Below are 18238 nucleotides of genomic sequence, written 5' to 3' on the forward strand. Positions count from 1 at the left end.
AAAACCTCCTTCTTGGCTGCTCTCTTTCTTAAGAGTGACCTTGGCTGACAGTTTCTATTGTACAACCGAGTCCTGCAGGGCTTTATTTTTTTTTTCCTCCCTCATTCTTTCACATGGATTTACGTGGTGCTGACTTCTCTATCCAGTAGCTCTGCTTCAGTTGCATTGCAGTTGAGATCTTCATAGTTATAAATCACTGTGGAGAACACATGTTAATATTTTATTTTTATACAGATTAAAAGTTTCATGTTAGAGTCTGACTTATATGAATGCTTCCCTTTCTCCTCCCCTAATTAAGGAGAAGGGCAGTCAGGTGTGGTTTCATGGCAGGTGATAGAAATGATCCCCCTGATGCCCTATGTGCCCGCTGGGAAGGCAAAGGGGCTCCTGGCAGCGCAGGGGTTCACAGCCTCATTTACCAGTGGGAGATGGATGAGGTGACTGCTTGCCCCCCACCAGCTCCATTGCCTGTACCCTTAGAAGGCTGGAAGGAGACTCACCAAATCATAGTTTCAGCTGCAACATGTCATTCTAAGTTTGTATTACCTGCAGAATCTGTGTGTGCTCATGGCTGAGGATGTCTGCACTGGAGTTTGGAAGTGGCAAGACTTGGAGTTATGTTTAGCAGCAAAGATGGGTAATTTTACCTTTTTAAAGAAAACTTTTAAAAGCTGGGTGGTTTTGTGTGACTGTAAACACTTTTTTTGTGGATTTTTTTAAAGCAAAAGATATACATGTTGACGAATGATAGTTTTTGTCTTCTACCATTTCCCTTGTTTTCCATAAGATGTAGCAAAGCTAAGGGATTATTTTTCTTTACCTCTGGTGTTTGCGTTGTTACGTACTGAGAGTTCATTGGCGTGAAGAAGATTTAAACAGATGCAAAGTTTTATAGGAAGATAATTCTAAGATGTGTACTGGGGATATTAAAATACTGATAGCTTAATTTTTTTAGTAACTTATAATCTCTAAAAGTTTGATTTTAAATGTTTTGTGACTTATTCTGTCAGAATTCCTTATGAAAAACAGAAAAAAGAATGTAGTGTAATAGGAGCTGATTTAGGTTTTCTTACCTATTACTGTAACAAATAGAGAGGAACTGTCTATCTGTGGGAAATGCTGAGGAAAGTCTAAGGGAGGTGAAAACTCTCATTAGATAGTGAGAAGACAAGGAGCAGGCCATGGCTGGTGTGGAACAGTCGTTGCCTGCTCTGCAGAGGGGCACGGTTCCAGTTTGTGGTACGCACCTACCAGCAGGCGCAAGGGGATGCAGTGGCATTCAAACAGGATTGATTGCAGAGGTCGGTCCAGGCACAAAAGGGGCTGCTCTGTACAGTGAGAAAAAGAGGGCATTGCTGTCCGCACGTGTGTGGGAACCAGACACAAAGAAGGCCTAGATGGTTTGGCTGTAGGTGACCGGTGTACGTAGGTAGGAAGCAGGATGGCCAGGGTGAGCCCAAGAGGCAGCTTTTCCAAGTGGTGCGTCTCTCCCCGGTCTGCGCTGCTGGAGCAGCGCTGTCGTGCCCAAGCCGTGCGCAGCTGGGGCTTGCTCTGCCTGTGCCTGTAGGGTCTGCGTGCCCCCTTCAGCGAGAGCTCTTCTCCAGGAATCGCCGATTGCTTAAAAATCCAGCTGAACAGAATGAAGAGATTCAGATGGCAGACATCCTTGTGCTGTGCGTGACCGTTCTGTGCTTCTAGCCAGGCTATGTGGAAATGGCCTCCTGCCTTGAAAATATGCAGGCAACAACAATAAAATCTGCCTTTGATGGTCCTTATAGCGCCAAACACAGCTGTTAACTATAATTTGCTCTCTTTGCTCTCATTTTGGAGAACTGCATCCCATCTCAAGAACTAAATAGCGTCATCTTATCATCTTATGTAAAAACTATCTCTTTTTTTAAAAAAAAAGAAGAAAAAGTTACTCAAGTTCTTTTTACTGTCAACAAAAAGAAAATGGGAATTTGTTCAGAAAAACAGATTGGAGCATGCAGTTTTCCTTCACAGACACTATGGCAATACTGCATATGAAAAATGTGCATTTTAATTCTGGTCATATATTCTATTCACTCATTAAATTGCAATATATTGTAACTTTTAACACCCCGATTATTTTCTTCCATATTTTGTTCTTCCTGTTTCATTATTCTGCTTATAGTTCTTTTGCACGGAAGCTGCATTTTCTGAATCTCATTAATCGCCGATGGTGCTGCACTGAAAGCTTCAGTATTCGTTTCACGGCTCTGTCTTTTCTTACTGGCACAATCTGATGCCTCTGCTAGGGAAGCCTGGGCAGAGGGTAGGGCTGCCAATGCAGACAACAAGGTAAGTTTGTTTGGGTGGGTGTTTTCCTCTTTCTGTGTTTTCCCTGCCTCTGGGCAGCTGATGGAGATGCATAAGCTGCTGCAGCGTTCCATCCTTGGCACAGCTGTGTGCTGGCTGCTGACTGACCGGAGGTGCCCCTGCCCTGGGCTGCCTGTCCGTGTTCCCCACTGCCTGGCCTTGCTGCTATCCAGGGAGCTTGGGTTTTGGTTTTTGGTTTTTTTTTCTAAAGTAGCCCCTGAAAACTGTAGAAGTGAGTTCCCATTCTGTGCAAATGGATTTCTCTGCTATCAGTTTTGAAGCCGCTCTTGGGTAAAAGGCATTATTGTATGTATGAGGCTGAGACAGAGCGTTTGGGATAAATACAGCAATCTGATTCCATTTTGGTATGCTGTGCTGTGGTTCTCCCGTCTGTTAATGCACTCTGATTTTCTTTATTTCTTTTAAAGCACAACATGACCAACAGTAGGCAACCAATCCTTTTTTCTACTCTTGTTTGACAGGAGAACAAGAAAAAGAGGCAGGGAAGCCCAGGGTTTTTTTGTTTCTTACCCTGACTGGTTTCCCTTGGGTGGCTCTGCAACATGTTGTACTTTTCTTAGGGTTGTGAGTGACTGCAGCAGTTTTGCATTGGGTGTTAAAGTAGGAAAGATCTTTTCCATTAAATGCATTCAGATTTAATCATGTCTGTAAATTGTATGTGTTGCAAAGTATTTCTAGTAGGGTCTAGAAGAAACCGTGATACTTGCTACATAATCATCTGTGCCAGTAATATTGCTATTTAAACAAGTGTTTTCAGCAAAATAATCGGCCACTGGGAGTTTCACATGCTGGAGGTAATTTCTATCTTCTTTTCCCTTTAGGAATCACTAACTTTTCATCGGGTACAAAAAACATTGACCCGTGCTCACGTTTGCTGTTGAAGGTTCATTTTTTATTTTCGTTCCATTGTGGCAATTTGAGCTGGTGGACAGAAATGCCGTTTGCCCAAACGAGGTTTGGTTTGGGCCCTTCAGCCCCTGCAGTTCCAAACAGGACATGACAAAGCGTGTTTTAGTGTGTTTTGGTAGTCTGGATTTCCTCAGATTTTGTTCTCTCTGTTATCCCGTGGATCCATACTTATGAAGAACTTGGTATCTGTCAATGTTTTAGTAAAATTAATCCATTGAAATGATATTTCATGTTAATGAGTGACCTTGAGCTGTGCTTCCTCAGAGGTACAGGTACGCTCTTCTTCCTTCCATCTGCAGGAAAAGGCCTCCATTTATCTACAGTTTATTTAAAGAATGATAACATTCTGGCTTCCTTGAGTATTTGAGAGGATTGTTAGGACAGGACTCTAACCAGTACTGGAATACTACATGTGTGTAAGAGCTCTTAGAGCCGTTAGTGGGTGACGCAGCCCCTGGGGTGGTGCTGGCAGAGCAATAATGCCAGGCGCTTTCCAGTGTCTGTTTTCTGAAACGTGCAGGCCAGACAAGGGTTGTGGGGACAAATTGCGGTTTATTGATTAAACAGCTGATAGATGGTTCAGAAATACGTAAGATTTGCCTCATTACCCTCACTTTTTCAGATAAAATATTTCTGTAAAGCATTGTTCAAAATCTGATAAAGAAGGTAAAATAAAGTTAAGACGTACGTGTGCTTACCAGGAGAAATGGCCGTTTCTACCACAGCATTAAAACTTTGAATTCGTCTTAAGGAATGAGGGTTAGGTATAGAGAGGCCTGTTAATATTTCCATAATGAAACGATTAGTAATGCACTGAAAAAAAAAAAAGAAATAGGATTAGGAATCAAATTCAGTGTCGCTTCTGAAGAGAGACTGAAGAAAAGTCCATAAGGTTTTGGCCATGGTGGGGCAGAGCAGGACTGACAGCTGTGTTTAATTGAGCTGAAGATCCTGTTTGTTGTAAGGAGCTAGTTGACCTCTTTCTTTTAAGATGTTCTGGAGAATTTGCTGATTAAAATGAGGTGCAATCAGATCCCAAGCACACAGACTGTAAAAGCACTGACTTCTCAAAATCCATTGAAATCGCATGCTTCAGGCTTTTCTCTCCCCAGCGATGAGGGTCACCTGGTAGTGCCCTGGCTGGATTTAAGAAATCTGGTGACATGTAAAATGCACGACTGAGGGACAAATGTAGAATGCTTGTCTTGATGTTTGTGTCCCTTCCAGCTGGAGATCTTCTGTGATTCATGATGTTACTAAAGAAAACAATCTGATTTGGGGCCTGGTGAGTTTAGGTGCTTTTTTGGATCAAGTTTTTCATCCTTGTCCCCTGGGTTGATGCTGTAATGGACTAGAGCACAATATTAATTTTTGCAAAAAAGAAGCGGGAGGAGAGGCTTCTCAGCCCATTTGAAGAAATGTTGAAGTATTTTCCTGAAGATGATGCTGAAGAGCTTGTACGTGCGCAGTAGATCTCTCTGCTCCATAACTGGATAATGCATCTTTTCTGTGTTATCTGCTGAAAAAGAGGTGCTTTTTTCCTCCCCTGCTCCCCCTGCCCAGCTCTGTAACTGCTGCAACAACCTGTGCTGGATCCTGGCTCTGTGCTGGGATATGTCCCTTTGCTGATCAGCTTTTGCTTTTAGAGCATTTAACTTACATTGGGGTTGTTTTCACATCTATTTTATTTAATGAAATGCGAATATCTGAAGTCTGAATATCCTTAGCTTTTTTTTTCCAGATGTGTTTTTGATTAAATAGACAACATAGTTTGGAAGGTGGCCTTCCTTGGAACAACTGTGCTGTGTTGGTCTGTGTAAAATCAATGCAGCTATACATGAAACCATGAATTTTCTAGCTCTTATATAGGTGTAGAGTGGGTATCTGTTCAGTGCCAAAAGTACAACCCAGGAGAGCAGGGCTATGGGTTGTTTAAGAAGGTGGTAAATAAAGAAGCCCCGTAGCTGCTTTGCAGTGTGGAAGTAGAGTCTTGGGAGGACAAATAGCTGATTAAAAAGAACCTTTCATTGTATCACTGAAAGCAAAACAAAATAAATTCATGTTAGTACTCACAAGAAACGGGAAAGTTCTTAGAACTTGTGTGTGGCACAGACTTTAGTATACGGATCTCATCTCTTTGGGCAGGAGATCCCTTTCCAGTGCCGTTCTCTGCTGTTGAGTGGGCTCTGTCCTGGGGGCGCACTCACCGGTGGTTGGCCCCTTGCTCACATCCAGGCGTGCCTGGAGTCGGCCGGGCTGGTGGGGCTGCAGAGCACAGCCAGGAGTAGTCCCTAACTCGGACGAGTGCTCAGGGATGGGTTATAATAAACATCGTTGGGTTTCTTATTGCAGTCTGGCTGCTACCAGCATTCATACAGAGTGGAATCCTGGCGTCGGAGGAGGAAGGATTTCATCTGCAGGACCTGATCCAACCCCCAGAAGTCATTGATAGAGTCATTTCATTGACTTTAATGGGATGGAATGGATTCCTTTAATAGTATTTGTGTTTCTGTCAGGAGTTCATTTGGCTTTGCTGCAGTCATTTACATGAGTAATGGTGGAACACGGACATCGTACCAAACTGCAGACTGAATGACCGTACACTGTAACAGGGCATGGAGGTGGTTTTATCTCCCAGTTGTTATTTTAAGTTTCTCTTGGTGTAATGGTGCAGCATGGAAAAAAACTCAGTATGCTTCTGAAAGTCTTTGATTCCATTTAGCAGAAGTCCTAAGTAAATAGGCTTGTTGTATTGCCTTCAGATAATCAAAAATATCTTGCAGGAGGCATGGAATGACTTTTATTTATCACACCTGATAAAACTGGCACAGGAAAGTCCAGGCTGACTGGAGACACAGATTCGTGCTGAAAGGACTGAAATAATTGTTGTTCTTAGAAGAAATTCTGATTATTTGTAGGTACACTGTACAGATTTCTCATTCATGTGTGCTCATCATGAATGAATTACATACAGATAATGCAACTTGAAATTCATTATGAAATTTAGTGGTGAAGTCAGGAATGTTTTGAGTCAGTGCTTAACTACAAAGTCCAGTTTCTCTTTCTTGACCTACTCACAACTTCTTAGTATTAAACAAAAAATTCACACTTGTGAAGGTGCCAGTGTTCCTTAATTCTTCTTACTTCTGTGTCTTGTGTGTTCCTGATAAATAAGCTTCAAAGTCAGTATTTGTTTTAAGAGAATGTGAGTTTGAGTGTGTTTGGGTGCATTTGATTAGCTTCATCAGCTGTTTGGACAGACAGTCCCATTTTCGTTCTGGTCCACAAAGATTATATTCCCAAATGGATAGACATTTTGTCTTGGACATGGGAAGAATGAGACATTGTAGAAGGTGGTGCACTGAGCCACAGTTGATTTATTCTGCCCAGCTGGAGACTGCTACAGACCAGGTGATGGAGTTTGTTCTCAAACGTTTTCACTTTGCTTCCAATCCTGTTCTGTCAAGGAATGGGATCCCTAATGTAGGGAACAGAGATAAGTCTAGCACAATACCTACTTCTCACTAAAACTTGCAGCACTTTTTCCACCTGTATGTTGGGGGTTCACCTTACGTCCCCAGGGACCAACTAGCATTACATCTGTAGCCAAATAATCCTCCCAGTGGGACCGTAATGCTGCACGCAGAAGAGTGGGAGCTGCTCATCCCTTAGCTTAATTTGGGTGGAACCGAATCTGTCTGCCTTCTTCCCGGTGGCACGATGACTAAATAGTACCAGGGCTTTGCTGTTCTCTGACTCTGCCAGCCTGTTATGAAGTGATTACCTTATCCTTCCTCCTGTAGTGCAAGCAATTCCTTCATCATCAGATTTTGAAATCACAGTTAGCATAATCTTAGACAACAATTCAGAAAAACAGTCAAATTGTGAATATATCCTGATTTTTTTGAGTCATCATTAGTCTGTTATTTGTCCAGACATTTAAGGGCTGTGAAATGCAAGTCTCGTGTTATCAATCTGGTGAAATCTGGTTTTTTACCTTGCTACTCGTTTTTCTGCTGATAGATGTCCAAATGAAATCAGATGTTGGAATACATGGTGGTGATATCTACTTAGGAATCATTCTAACACACTGTGAAAATATTTACAAGCTTCCAAGATGAGGCTGCTCCTGATTAGGGAAATGGAAGAATAGTTTTCCCAGCAGGCCTGCAGTTAACTTGTCCAAATTGCTTCTGTTTTAATTGGCGTGCATTTCCTTTAAGCAGCTAGAAGATGAAAAATATTTGACTTGGGCTCTACAGGAATGGAAGCCTATTCCCTAGGATTTAGCCAGTCTGGAAGAAAAAAAAGACCAACAGATAATTCGAGTTTGTAGTACAGTTGAACAACAAAAATCCATGATGTCTTTGTCAAACAAAATGCCAGACCAAGGTGAAGACTTCTTCATGAGAAAAATAAGGATAGTGCCTTACTTGGGTTTTCTGGTATGCGAAGTCTTTTGGTACCTGAAGTGAATCTAGGTGGGCTGCTGGTTTTGGTTTGTTTTTCTTTCCTTTTTCCCCTCACAGCAAGCTTCAGGAAAAATTTTTTAACCAGGTTTCTTGTTCCTAAAGTGTGTTTCAGAAGTGTTGGTAAAAATAAATAACCTTCATTAAAACATACTGCTTTTGTCTGGAAGTACACCCCAATGTTTTGTGTGAAATTAGTTTTTCTGTTGCTGGAGATCTTTATTTTTCTTTTGCTGAACATGTCTGTGGAGAACTGTTTTCCCTATAAAAGGAGAATTGTGAGACCAAATATGCATAACCTGGGAGGAAATGATTGTGTGCTAGAGTGGTGTCAAAAGCTAGGCTCTTGGGATTTGGGGATGGGGACTCTTCATGGCCTGGGAAGCATTGGGTTATGAATTAAAACCACTGAAATACGCTGTGGATAATGGTCTTTGGATTGAAAAAGATTGAGTGGGCCTTGGGTCAAAGATAGTGAGAAATTTCAGCCTGGAGGACCTGAGAAGACCCAGGGCTCCTCTGAAAAGAAAGGGAGAGGTCCTTAAGCTCCCTGGCCATTTCCCACTTCAGGGCAATGCACCTTCACTGCTGAAGCCTGTGGCTTGTGCCTGGGACTGCTGGAGGTGTTATTGCCCTGGTACCTTAGACTGTAGCAGTGGGATTAGTGTCAGACGCTGCTGCAAATCTTTGTGTCAACTAGTGATGCAGCCTTGCCCTGCAGCTGGTGGAAGCAGGCACCCCGGAGTGAAATGCAGTGCACCCAGAGATGTCCCCTAGAAGGAAATCGGTCTCTGTTCAGAGGTGTATGTTTCTTTTCAGAGCAGCTGGATCTGCAGCTCCTGTGAGGCAAAAGAGCTGCTGCATGATAGCTTGAGATAGATCTGGATGGAATGGGTGAGCTTGGCAGCTCCTGGGTAACATCCATCTGTTGTTTTGATTGGAAACAGGGGTGTCGCTGGGGCTTTCTTTGTTCAAATACACATCCTAAAAATATCAGGTTTGAGTGTGTTTTGTAAACTAATCTCCTCCCCTAACCTCCTCCTCACCAAAAACCCACAAACACCTCCCCCTCACCACCACCAAACCTAGTGCAATACTGGGCTTTCCTGTAGAGGACACTCAAAATTTCTCTCACTTCAAGTATTTGATCTGTTTTGAAGACGTGAGGCCTGCAGCCCCTCTGGTGGGGGCATGTTGCCGTGTGCTCATATCACATTTGTTGTTCCTCTGCTGTTGTTAGAGGGGCATTAATCTCTGGGGAGGAGCAAGGTGGTCGGGTGGTACCCATGCCAGCCTGGTGCACACTCTGGCAGGGTTCCTGGCCTTTTCATAAAAGAGATTCGAGGACCGAATGAAGCCTGCGGATATTGTTCCACAGGGCTGGAGAGATGTGTTATTGGTGAATAATGTTAGTCATGCTTTTTGCTCTCTATATTTTATCATCTGCCTTTCAGCAACATGAGATGGTGTTTCCCTGGTATCATAACATCAGGTGAATCATGAAGAGCACAAACTCAGAGTGATTGGTTTTTGAAGCGCTGAAGGAAGTGTAAACCTCATATTTGTTTTTTATCAATTAATTGAAGGTGAAATTAAAAATTAAGCAGGCAAATGAATCAAGCATGCTAAAAAGCAACAAAGCTGTGTTGCTGCAGCTGTCAAATGACCATGAATTTCTAAGAGCAGAAGCAAATATATTCACGTATGGCACAGTGAGATCCTCAAGAGAGAGGCTTTGATTGAGAGTGCTGGATGTATCCCACAGAAAAATCAGGTAGAAAACATCTTTGATGTGGAGTTTAGTACCCTTTGCACCAGTTAGGGAATTGGTAGATGGTTCTTAGAAAACACTACCAATTGTCTTTGCACTGTGGTGCTACGCAACAGTTTAAGAACAATTTTATTATATTAGAGGAATGTTTAAAAACACAACAGGCCAGCAAATCCCTGTAAACTCTCTGTTGTGTCCGGTGGTTTTCTGTTTGATTTGGGGGTACTTTTTTGAACATCTTGGCTGTTATAACGCGCAGTGTTCAGGATATTGAAATGTACTTACCTTAGGAATAGGTTCATCTTTGCCCACTGGAAGTAAATAGAACTCTGTCATTTTTGCTAATATTTATGATTATTGATGCCTCATTTTTTCTTGATCAAATCTGGGTCTGCTCTTTGCGTCTGTCAGCAGCAATTTACCATAGATTACAACAGGCAGAGTCTGAAAGGCTAGTTTTGAGGAAGAGGAGCACGGCATCAGTGGAGGCTGGTGATTCTCTGCCTCTTGGGATGGAGTCTGCACTGTTAGGCATCTGTGATGTTTCTGTTCTGTATTTATTTTCAAACTAATGCTACAGGCTGATATTGCTTCTATTCAGCATACTGATCTATCCTGTTTGAAAATACATAAAGTAATAAGTGGATAAGACCCTTTTCTGTGTTATATGTAGGGAATTATCTAGAAATTAATTGATACTGCAGAGTTGTTGATGGAGCAGAATATCTTCTCCTTGGCTACTGCTTGGCAGATAAAGGCCCTGTTTAATTTCTATTTCCAATTTCTCTTTGTTGCATTCTGTAACATTGTTGAGGAACTTTGGTACTTTTTTTTTTTCTTCCTTTTCTCCACAGCAATGAAAGGAGCATTGGATTTTTATCTGTAAGTGAGAGGGCTGGTAGAGGTCATTTGTCTGGTTGACCAAGGTAGCTGAGACAGCTCCACAGCAGATAATGGCGCTGTGAGCAACGAGCAGTCAGTGCAGGCGGCGAGCCGAGCTCTCTTGCCTGCTGAGCAGTGGCGATGCAGCTCAGCCAGTGGAAGTGCCAGGCCTGCGTGTTGTGGTAGCTGCACGTGGGCAGGAGATAAAAATTCTTGCACAAAGATAAAATTGGACTTGAAACACTTTGGGAGGATGCTCCTTCTGTCTTCTGTATGTGTCCTCATTCCCATTGTATTGCTGTACCTAGAGAGTTCATAGCATGCACTCTGATTATGTCAGGCTTGCGTGTCATTAGGCTGGTGGTGTGCTCTTTTAAAGATCTTTTTTGTTAGTAGTCTATTCTGAGACCTATAGATTAGACAGTGTGCATGCGCTAACCCGCTTGAGGCAAAAAAAGAGACCTTTAATCTCTGTTAAAACTCTCTGTGCCAAATATAATAGCTGGTTTCAGCAGTATTTAAACCGACTTCATTATAATATAGGAAGGGAAAACAGGTTTTAAGGGCTGGTTTTAGCAAGTAGTCAGCTGTCTCCCAGATGGTCCAAATGTGACTTTTCAACGCTGCACACGATAACAAAGACAGGAAGAAAAAAGAAAGGAAAAAGAAAAAAGCACCCCCTGGCCCCTGTGTGCCTGTATATTTGTGTGTGTCTGTGTCCTGGCTGGATTTTCAGCTGCTGGGGAAGCTCTGTGAGCCATTGGCAAGTGTGCTCACGGGCAGCACTGAGGGAAGGCGGCCCGACAGCTGCCTTGTGCAAGGCATGGCTCTGGCTGCTCAATCCAAGACACTCAAGGGTGTTATCTCTTTTCTGGGATGTGCTCACTTTCACAGAAGGCAAGGCTGCAAGCTGTAATGTATTCAAATATATTCCGAATTTGTAATGGTGGTTCTAGTTTTTCCACTGTTTTTACTGTCCTTGCTCTGAAAAACAGGTTTACTTTAACCCATCCTGAAAACTAGTAGTGTTTAAGTAATGGTTTTTACATTGTAGCCTTTCTGAGAGAGTCTTTGCTCTTGTCTGCAGAGGCTGATGTGGCTCTGTGAACCAGAGCACATACTGGAGGTGCATCTAGCGATGGGTCCAGCATGCTTACTTATTACTATTCATGAGCCATCTCATTTAGTGAGGGCTCCTGGGACTTGATTGAAGTAAGCAACGCTGCTCTTGGTGCTTTAGCAGTGGAGAGCTTTCTCGAAGACAGAGCTAGTGCTGTGCTCAGTGTCAGGGCTGGCTCTGACTAGCTGCAGCCTTTCCCAGGGCATCTGCGTGCTGCTGCTGTGTAGTCAAATGGCAATGATAGCGTAAATTTGAAATCATCTTTGTAAAGTGTTATTGCTCACCTTTGTAATGAGTCGTTTCTGTTTGTTCCCCAAGGTCCAGAGGAAGAACTGACCATGTAGATGCTACAGCTTGGGTGCAGCATAATGGGAAGTGGTGAATGGAGTGGAGCTGGTCTGCAGCCTTGAGAGCAGCCGTTCTGTGGACCGCTAGCCGGTCAGGGACACCTCACACGCCAGAGGCATACTCCACGTCGCTTGCCTGGCACATGCTGGATTCTTTTTAACTTCGTAGGTTGGAATTCAAGATTCCTTTCCTTCGATTTTTAAACAGTTTTAAGATTGTATCAACTATAACGAGTGGAGCAATATAATCAGCAACAATGGGTGACATGACAAATAGTGATTTTTATTCCAAGAACCAAAGAAATGAGGCCAACCATGCAGGAGAGTTTGGGTGCACACTGCAAGAACTGCGCTCCCTCATGGAACTTCGAGGGACAGAAGCAGTAGTAAAAATTAAAGAGACCTATGGGGAAACAGAGGGGCTCTGCAGACGTCTGAAGACATCACCAACAGAAGGTAAGCATGTTTCCCTTCAGCTGAACAAGGGGACTTATGCAAGTGCTCTCCAGGTAGTGAAAGAAAGAGGTTTTGTTTCAAACCTGAGAACAATTCTCATGGCACTGCCATTATTCCCAACAATAATAAGGTAAAAGAAGAAACTTTAGAGAAAGAAGATAAAAACAGTCCAGCTATAGCTGAAGCTAGCATTAGGATGAAAGAGGTTATTTATTCAAAAAGCTAAATACATTAATTCTTCCTTAAAAGGCAGACAAAAATATTGGCACCTGTTCTATGTCGTTATAAAGAGGTTTTAACATATGTGCTCTTGGGGGTAAGAAGCTGCATAGTAATTGCTTTGGAAGAATTTCTACATATTTAGACATCTTGAGAACATGAAATGACTTTTCAAGATACTCTTCATGTTACTTTGTTGATCGATATGTAATTTATATGTTTTCTTGGTTACTAATCTTGACTTACTATATTATTGTAGGTAGTTTTGCTTAAATTACCAGTACGTGACTGTCTCAATGCTTTTACTAGTTGGCCTTATTTTCTACGTATAATTAAACTCCTTACTTACGTTTAATGCTACCAATAATGACTTCACAATATCTATTCTTCTAAGTGTTTTTGGAGTTCTCTACCTGATCATCAGTCATTAGTCTAGTTTTAAACATTCATCCCAAATATCTCCACATAAAACATTCACAATAGTGGGATGCTTCCCTCTCCTCATGGAATTTTACTGTTCGCCAATTTCTGTTTTACTGCAAGTAAAATTCTATTTAATTCTAAAAATTCTACTTTCTTCTCTGTATTTTCATCTCCGAGGTGTATTAACACTTTTGAAAGTCGTATACAGTCTTTCAGTCTATAATATTTATCTTTTAAAATAGCCAAGGTGTTTAAGTTATTTTCTTTTCCAAGAAGATAGAAGTATTGGCTTTATTCCATTCTTTCTTTTTTAAAGTTAATAATTTAGTTACTTCCTCTGTTTAAATTCTTGAACATCTTGCATTATTGGTGTAATCACAGACAGTTATAGTGTCACGTCATTTGTTTTTATAAATTGCTCTAGTTGAAGAGTCCCAAAGGAGCAGCTATCAGTGTTTACTCTTTGTGTACCTACGCTTGATCATATACAATCTTAGTATTGCTTAAACACTATAAACCTGTTAACAGTTCCATTTCAGCAAAGAATTATTAAGCTAATTTTGTATTAAACTGAGCAGCAAACTCCAGCAGCATTTCAGCGTTCCTGTGCAGTCTTGCGTTCTAGAGTGGCCAGTGGCAAATCGAACAGTTTATAGCAGATCTTTCCCATTTTCTTGTCTTGCCTAAATACCTGATCCTTCAGACAGGATCTCTTTACCTCTCTGGAGGTTTGTCCCAGACGGACGCTGAGGTAGGAAAATGAGGCCCTGCCACTTGTCTGGGATTTCTGGATGCCTGTTGGTCTGTCAGGATGGCCTAACTGCTCCTGCGCACCAGAGAATCGACTCCGCAGAGAACATGCGGCTATTCTGACAGGTCCCTGACACCTCTGAGCAAGTTCAGAGAGAAATGTAGTCTCTGTATTTATGCGCGAGAACAAACATCTCCCTCTAGGGATTCAGCAGTCCCTCAGCAGTTTATGGAATGTCAAAGCTGAAGTCTTGGGCTGGGTGAGCCCAGATCACTTCAGTGACTTCAGTAAAGTTTTGCCAACTCATTCTAGCAGTTACCTGGTCAATGTGAACTTCAAAGGGATTGTTAGTGGTGTTATCTGTTGAATTTGTGACATCAGGGAAATTTAATTCCTCATATCAGAATAGAGTGTATGGACTCAACTCGTGTGGCATGCTGACTGCAGCAGTAATCTATATCTGATACTGCAGATAAGGTAACTTTCCTCTGAGCCTTACGTGCACTTCATCACTTGTGCATTAGGGAAAAACATTTCCAGCTTCAAGTGACAATCAGCATAGCCTTAGATTCGTGAGGGCTCTGCTGGTTTTGAATTTTAAATTGGATCACATAGTAGGAATTACCAATCATGCTAAGTTTTCATCTTATTTTTAGTTGTTTTGCTTGGAAAAATAATTTCTGGAGGGAATCTCTCTGAAAAATATTGTGTCAAACTGAAATTTGAGTTTGAGAGAACGTATTCGTGAGAATTCAATAGAAAAACTTTAAAGACTTTTGTCAAATATAAGCAAATATAAGCATGCGTTTAGGCATGAGTCCCCTAGGCATTTCTTTTCTTACATCCAAGCATAGTGGAGGTTAAAATACAGTGAAGAGGATATTCTTGAAGATGTATGACTGTCCTTAGAGGAAAAAAACATACTAGTTCCTAGTGTGGAAATGGAATTTTTACATTGGGTAGATGTGTTTTGTAATAATTTATTGACATGCTTAGTGGAGGCTCCCATAGAGTTTTATCTTTTGGTATTTGCAGCAGACCGTGGATTCCCCATGTAATATCTTTATGAAATCCTGTCATTTGACACTATGCCTGAAAATGACTATTCCACTGGCCTCTTCTTCAGTGGAGCACAGTTAGCTGAACTTCCACAGTCAGTTGTAGTCTGCAGTGCTGCACATTTCACACCATTTATGAGGAGTAACAGAATAAGCTTTACTGCAGGGACCTTCTTCATTCAATGGGCCAAATGGGCTCTTGCTGAGCAAGAGTGCTGGATGGATATGAAGGAAATGGCCAAAAGGACTTGACCCATAGAACTTGGTTCTTCCCTGACTTGTAGACTCTTTTAAATTGTATTTTCATAAGTCTTCATATGGCTTAAGTAGTTACTGGAACAGCGGCAAAATATGTATCCCCAGGCACATGATAATTTGGTAAAATGTGGTCTAATCTGAATTTACTGGCTTACTTGGTATTTAGGAAATACTAAGTAGCAACTAGCCCAGAGTTTACTCAGCAATTAATTTCCCATGTTAATATTTGATGTAACACCTGTGGACTGGTAGAATCAGTCACTTACACTAAAAGTGCCTTTTTGAAGCTCTGTTTTCAAGGGCCTGAACTTCACAAGGTAAGATGTTTTATGCATAACTCTGATGTTCTTTATGCTGCTGTGAAGATACTTACCAGTGTTTTCTGAACTCATGTATTAATGCAGTGTGGAGCTTTAGAAGTCTGCCGAATTCTGAGTAGAATAATATTTGCATGCTGAATGAATTCATAACATTATTGTGGATTACAAGGCTTCAGTCTCCTTTTTAAATTTTCTTTCATCGCTTTTCTAACTATAGATGCAGCGTGGATCCCAGCCCTAAGTTATGCCTAGGGGATTTCCTGCATTACAGTGATTATATTATAGTGGAAAGCTACCATTTAGGTGCTCATAAAAAGAACCTCCCCTGAAATCTATGGGGATACTTTTTATGAAAAATTACGAAGACGCATCTCCTTGAATTTTCTTTAAAAATATTTTTATTCAGATTAGTTTCACTTTCATTATTCTGGTAACAGAAAATAAGCGGGATCTAGCTCTCATTCTGCAAAGCAACACTGAATCCCCCGCTGGGCAGAGCTGTGGTGACAATTGTATAATTTTCCATGCTATCTGAGTCTCTGAGGCCCACTCGAGCATTAGTGATACCTTATAAAGGACAGCTGGTAAAATGGGATGAGTTAGTTGGATGAATACCAAATGAGGCTGGAATCCAGGCTTCCCAGTGCTTAACTGTGTTTTACCCACAATTTTATGTAGTACACACCAATTTACAGTAAGGTTTTCATCTGCCTTCCCTTCACATTACAAAAATGTTTATTCCGTATCAGCACACATTGTTGAATTAACTTCCGTGATTTCTTGCTTCAAATACTTGGATGCGGTAATTTCCAATGTGCATGAAGAGGAAAGCTGTATATTTAATTTTTATGTGAAGAAAAACCATTTCTGGGTGTGATATCTGTGTGATCACCCTGGACCAGCAGCTCCAGAAGGTGCTGTGTGTTGGTGGTGATGTTACAGCACTACAGAAGTTCTTCTGGTTCAGTGGGTAACCCAACAGGCTAAGGTTCTAAGATATTGCAGATGCGACATTATTACATGAGCTGCTAGAAGCTGCTTTTATAATAGGAAAAATGCAGCTTTGGTTGTTTTTTTTAGCTGTATTTCTCTTAGGATACGTGGCAAGAGAAAATATTAATTAGCAGTTACGTGATAGTACTTCGTGTGTAGAAGATGGGTTTTTAACTGTCATAACTGCCCTTAGTTAAGATAGATATCAGATAAGTTACTCTCGTTTTTCAAATGCGTCTTTGTTTTACAGGAGATGTGGACCAAGTATCAATTAAGCCACCTGTGTAGGTGTGTTTATTTTTCATTATTACAATCTAAAAAGCCTTTTACAATTTTAATTATGAGGTAAAAGATACATCATAATTAAAGATACCTCAAAAGAAATACTGAATACAACAAAATGAACCAGTTGCTATTACTACTCATGAGTTTTCATTTCTCGGTCTTGCTTCTATGAAATCACACCTTTAATAAGGTAATGTTCTGTTTTGAAGCTGGTCTTGCTAGTACTACCGGATTTCAGTTCAGTGCACCGCTATGTTGTTATATGTTACAATAGCTACAGAAATGTAAACAATTTAGAAACTGAGAAAGGAATGAAAGATACCTGATACTAGAAAAAACATCTTTACCCTAAGAGTGTGAAGCCCTGGCAGAGGCTGCCCAGGGCAGGGCTGGCGTCTCCATCCCTGCAGGGGTTCAAGGAGCGTGTGGCCATGGCACTTGGGGACTTGGTTTAGCAGGCGCGGTGGGATTGGGGTGATGGTTGCACTGGATGAACCGAGAGGGCTTTTCCAACCTCAGTGACTCCATGATTGATTCAGACAAATATAAGATTAAAACAGAAATGTAAAATAATTGATTGCCAGAGGCTGAAGTCTGTAAAATCACGGTGCTGTCTAAGGTAGATTTTGAAAATAAGAAATTGATAACAGCATAGTTTTAGCTGTTGCTAAAAGAATACACTTAAGTCATGCATCATTCATGAAATGTTATGTATAGGTTCAGAATTTTCGTAAGTTATTTTGAACGTAAGGCCAGGATGAATATCATTCCACTCAGGAATTGACTTTGTTGTAAGTCTGCATTGCCACCTCTCCTACAGCAGGGTCTAAGACTTGGGTTGTGAGTCTGAGCTGAAGTACATGGAAAGCTGCAAAGCAGAATGTTAAAAGCACTGGAGCAGAAGGCCCACCACTCCTCTCTCCAGATCACCGTGCTGCCCAATTCGCCGCCTTCTCTGTGGTGTCAAAACACGACTCGCAGGTGAGGCCTGCTCACCAGCACACCCAGGACAGGAGCCAGACGCAAAGTGCACGGCTAGTCCTGATCTGTACACGCTCTCCCCATGGGAGGGCTGGTTTAAACAATGAAAACCGCCTCCCCCATGAAAAAACCTCTTGAGAGTTGCAGTTTGCAATGCTTCTTTCCTACGTTGCATGGGAAAAAAAAACTGTCAAGCCTTGAACTCGTATTTCACCCAGTGACGCGTGCAGCGTGAACATGGCTGAGCTGGTAGGAACCTGTGACGGCTGGACCTGCTCCTGTAGTCACTTCAGTAAACGCTGCCTTTGTGGGCACGTCCTGGTCCCCACACCTCTCTGGGTGCACTGTGGGCCCTGGGGAGTGGGGTGCAGCTGGGTGGAAGGCAGGTTCCGAGTGCTCTGTTGGTTTGGAGACAATGGAACAGTTTCTGAACCCCTGAGAGGCACAGGCCTTTGCATTTGGGGGGTTATGCCTGGAAAGGGGGAAGCGGAGGGAGGGACAGGCAGTGTTTTTCCCCACCTGCACCCGGGGCTCCTGCCCTGCGCTCTCCTGGCAGAGCAAGACGCTGAACTGTGTGATTTAGCTGGCCGCTTGCAGCTCTGTTCTGTGGGGAAGTGCAGGGTCTGACCCACCTT

At 42.0% G+C, this 18238-nt stretch overlaps 1 protein-coding gene across 9 annotated transcripts in view; it reads left to right on the plus strand.

Annotated features, from left to right (window-relative positions):
• The window catches only part of ATP2B2 (ATPase plasma membrane Ca2+ transporting 2), a 211913-nt gene that overhangs the window by 61568 nt on the left and 132107 nt on the right, over positions 1-18238 (plus strand). For all 9 annotated transcript variants that reach the window (XM_069865493.1, XM_069865496.1, XM_069865500.1 and 6 more), the window contains exon 2: positions 11831-12315. In XM_069865493.1, the coding sequence (XP_069721594.1) occupies positions 12117-12315 (199 nt within the window). In that variant the 5' untranslated portion in view covers positions 11831-12116. The remainder of the gene's footprint in view (positions 1-11830; positions 12316-18238) is intronic.

Source organism: Phaenicophaeus curvirostris, chromosome 11 (assembly GCF_032191515.1).
Source record: "Phaenicophaeus curvirostris isolate KB17595 chromosome 11, BPBGC_Pcur_1.0, whole genome shotgun sequence".
Taxonomy (NCBI): Eukaryota; Metazoa; Chordata; class Aves; order Cuculiformes; family Cuculidae; genus Phaenicophaeus; species Phaenicophaeus curvirostris.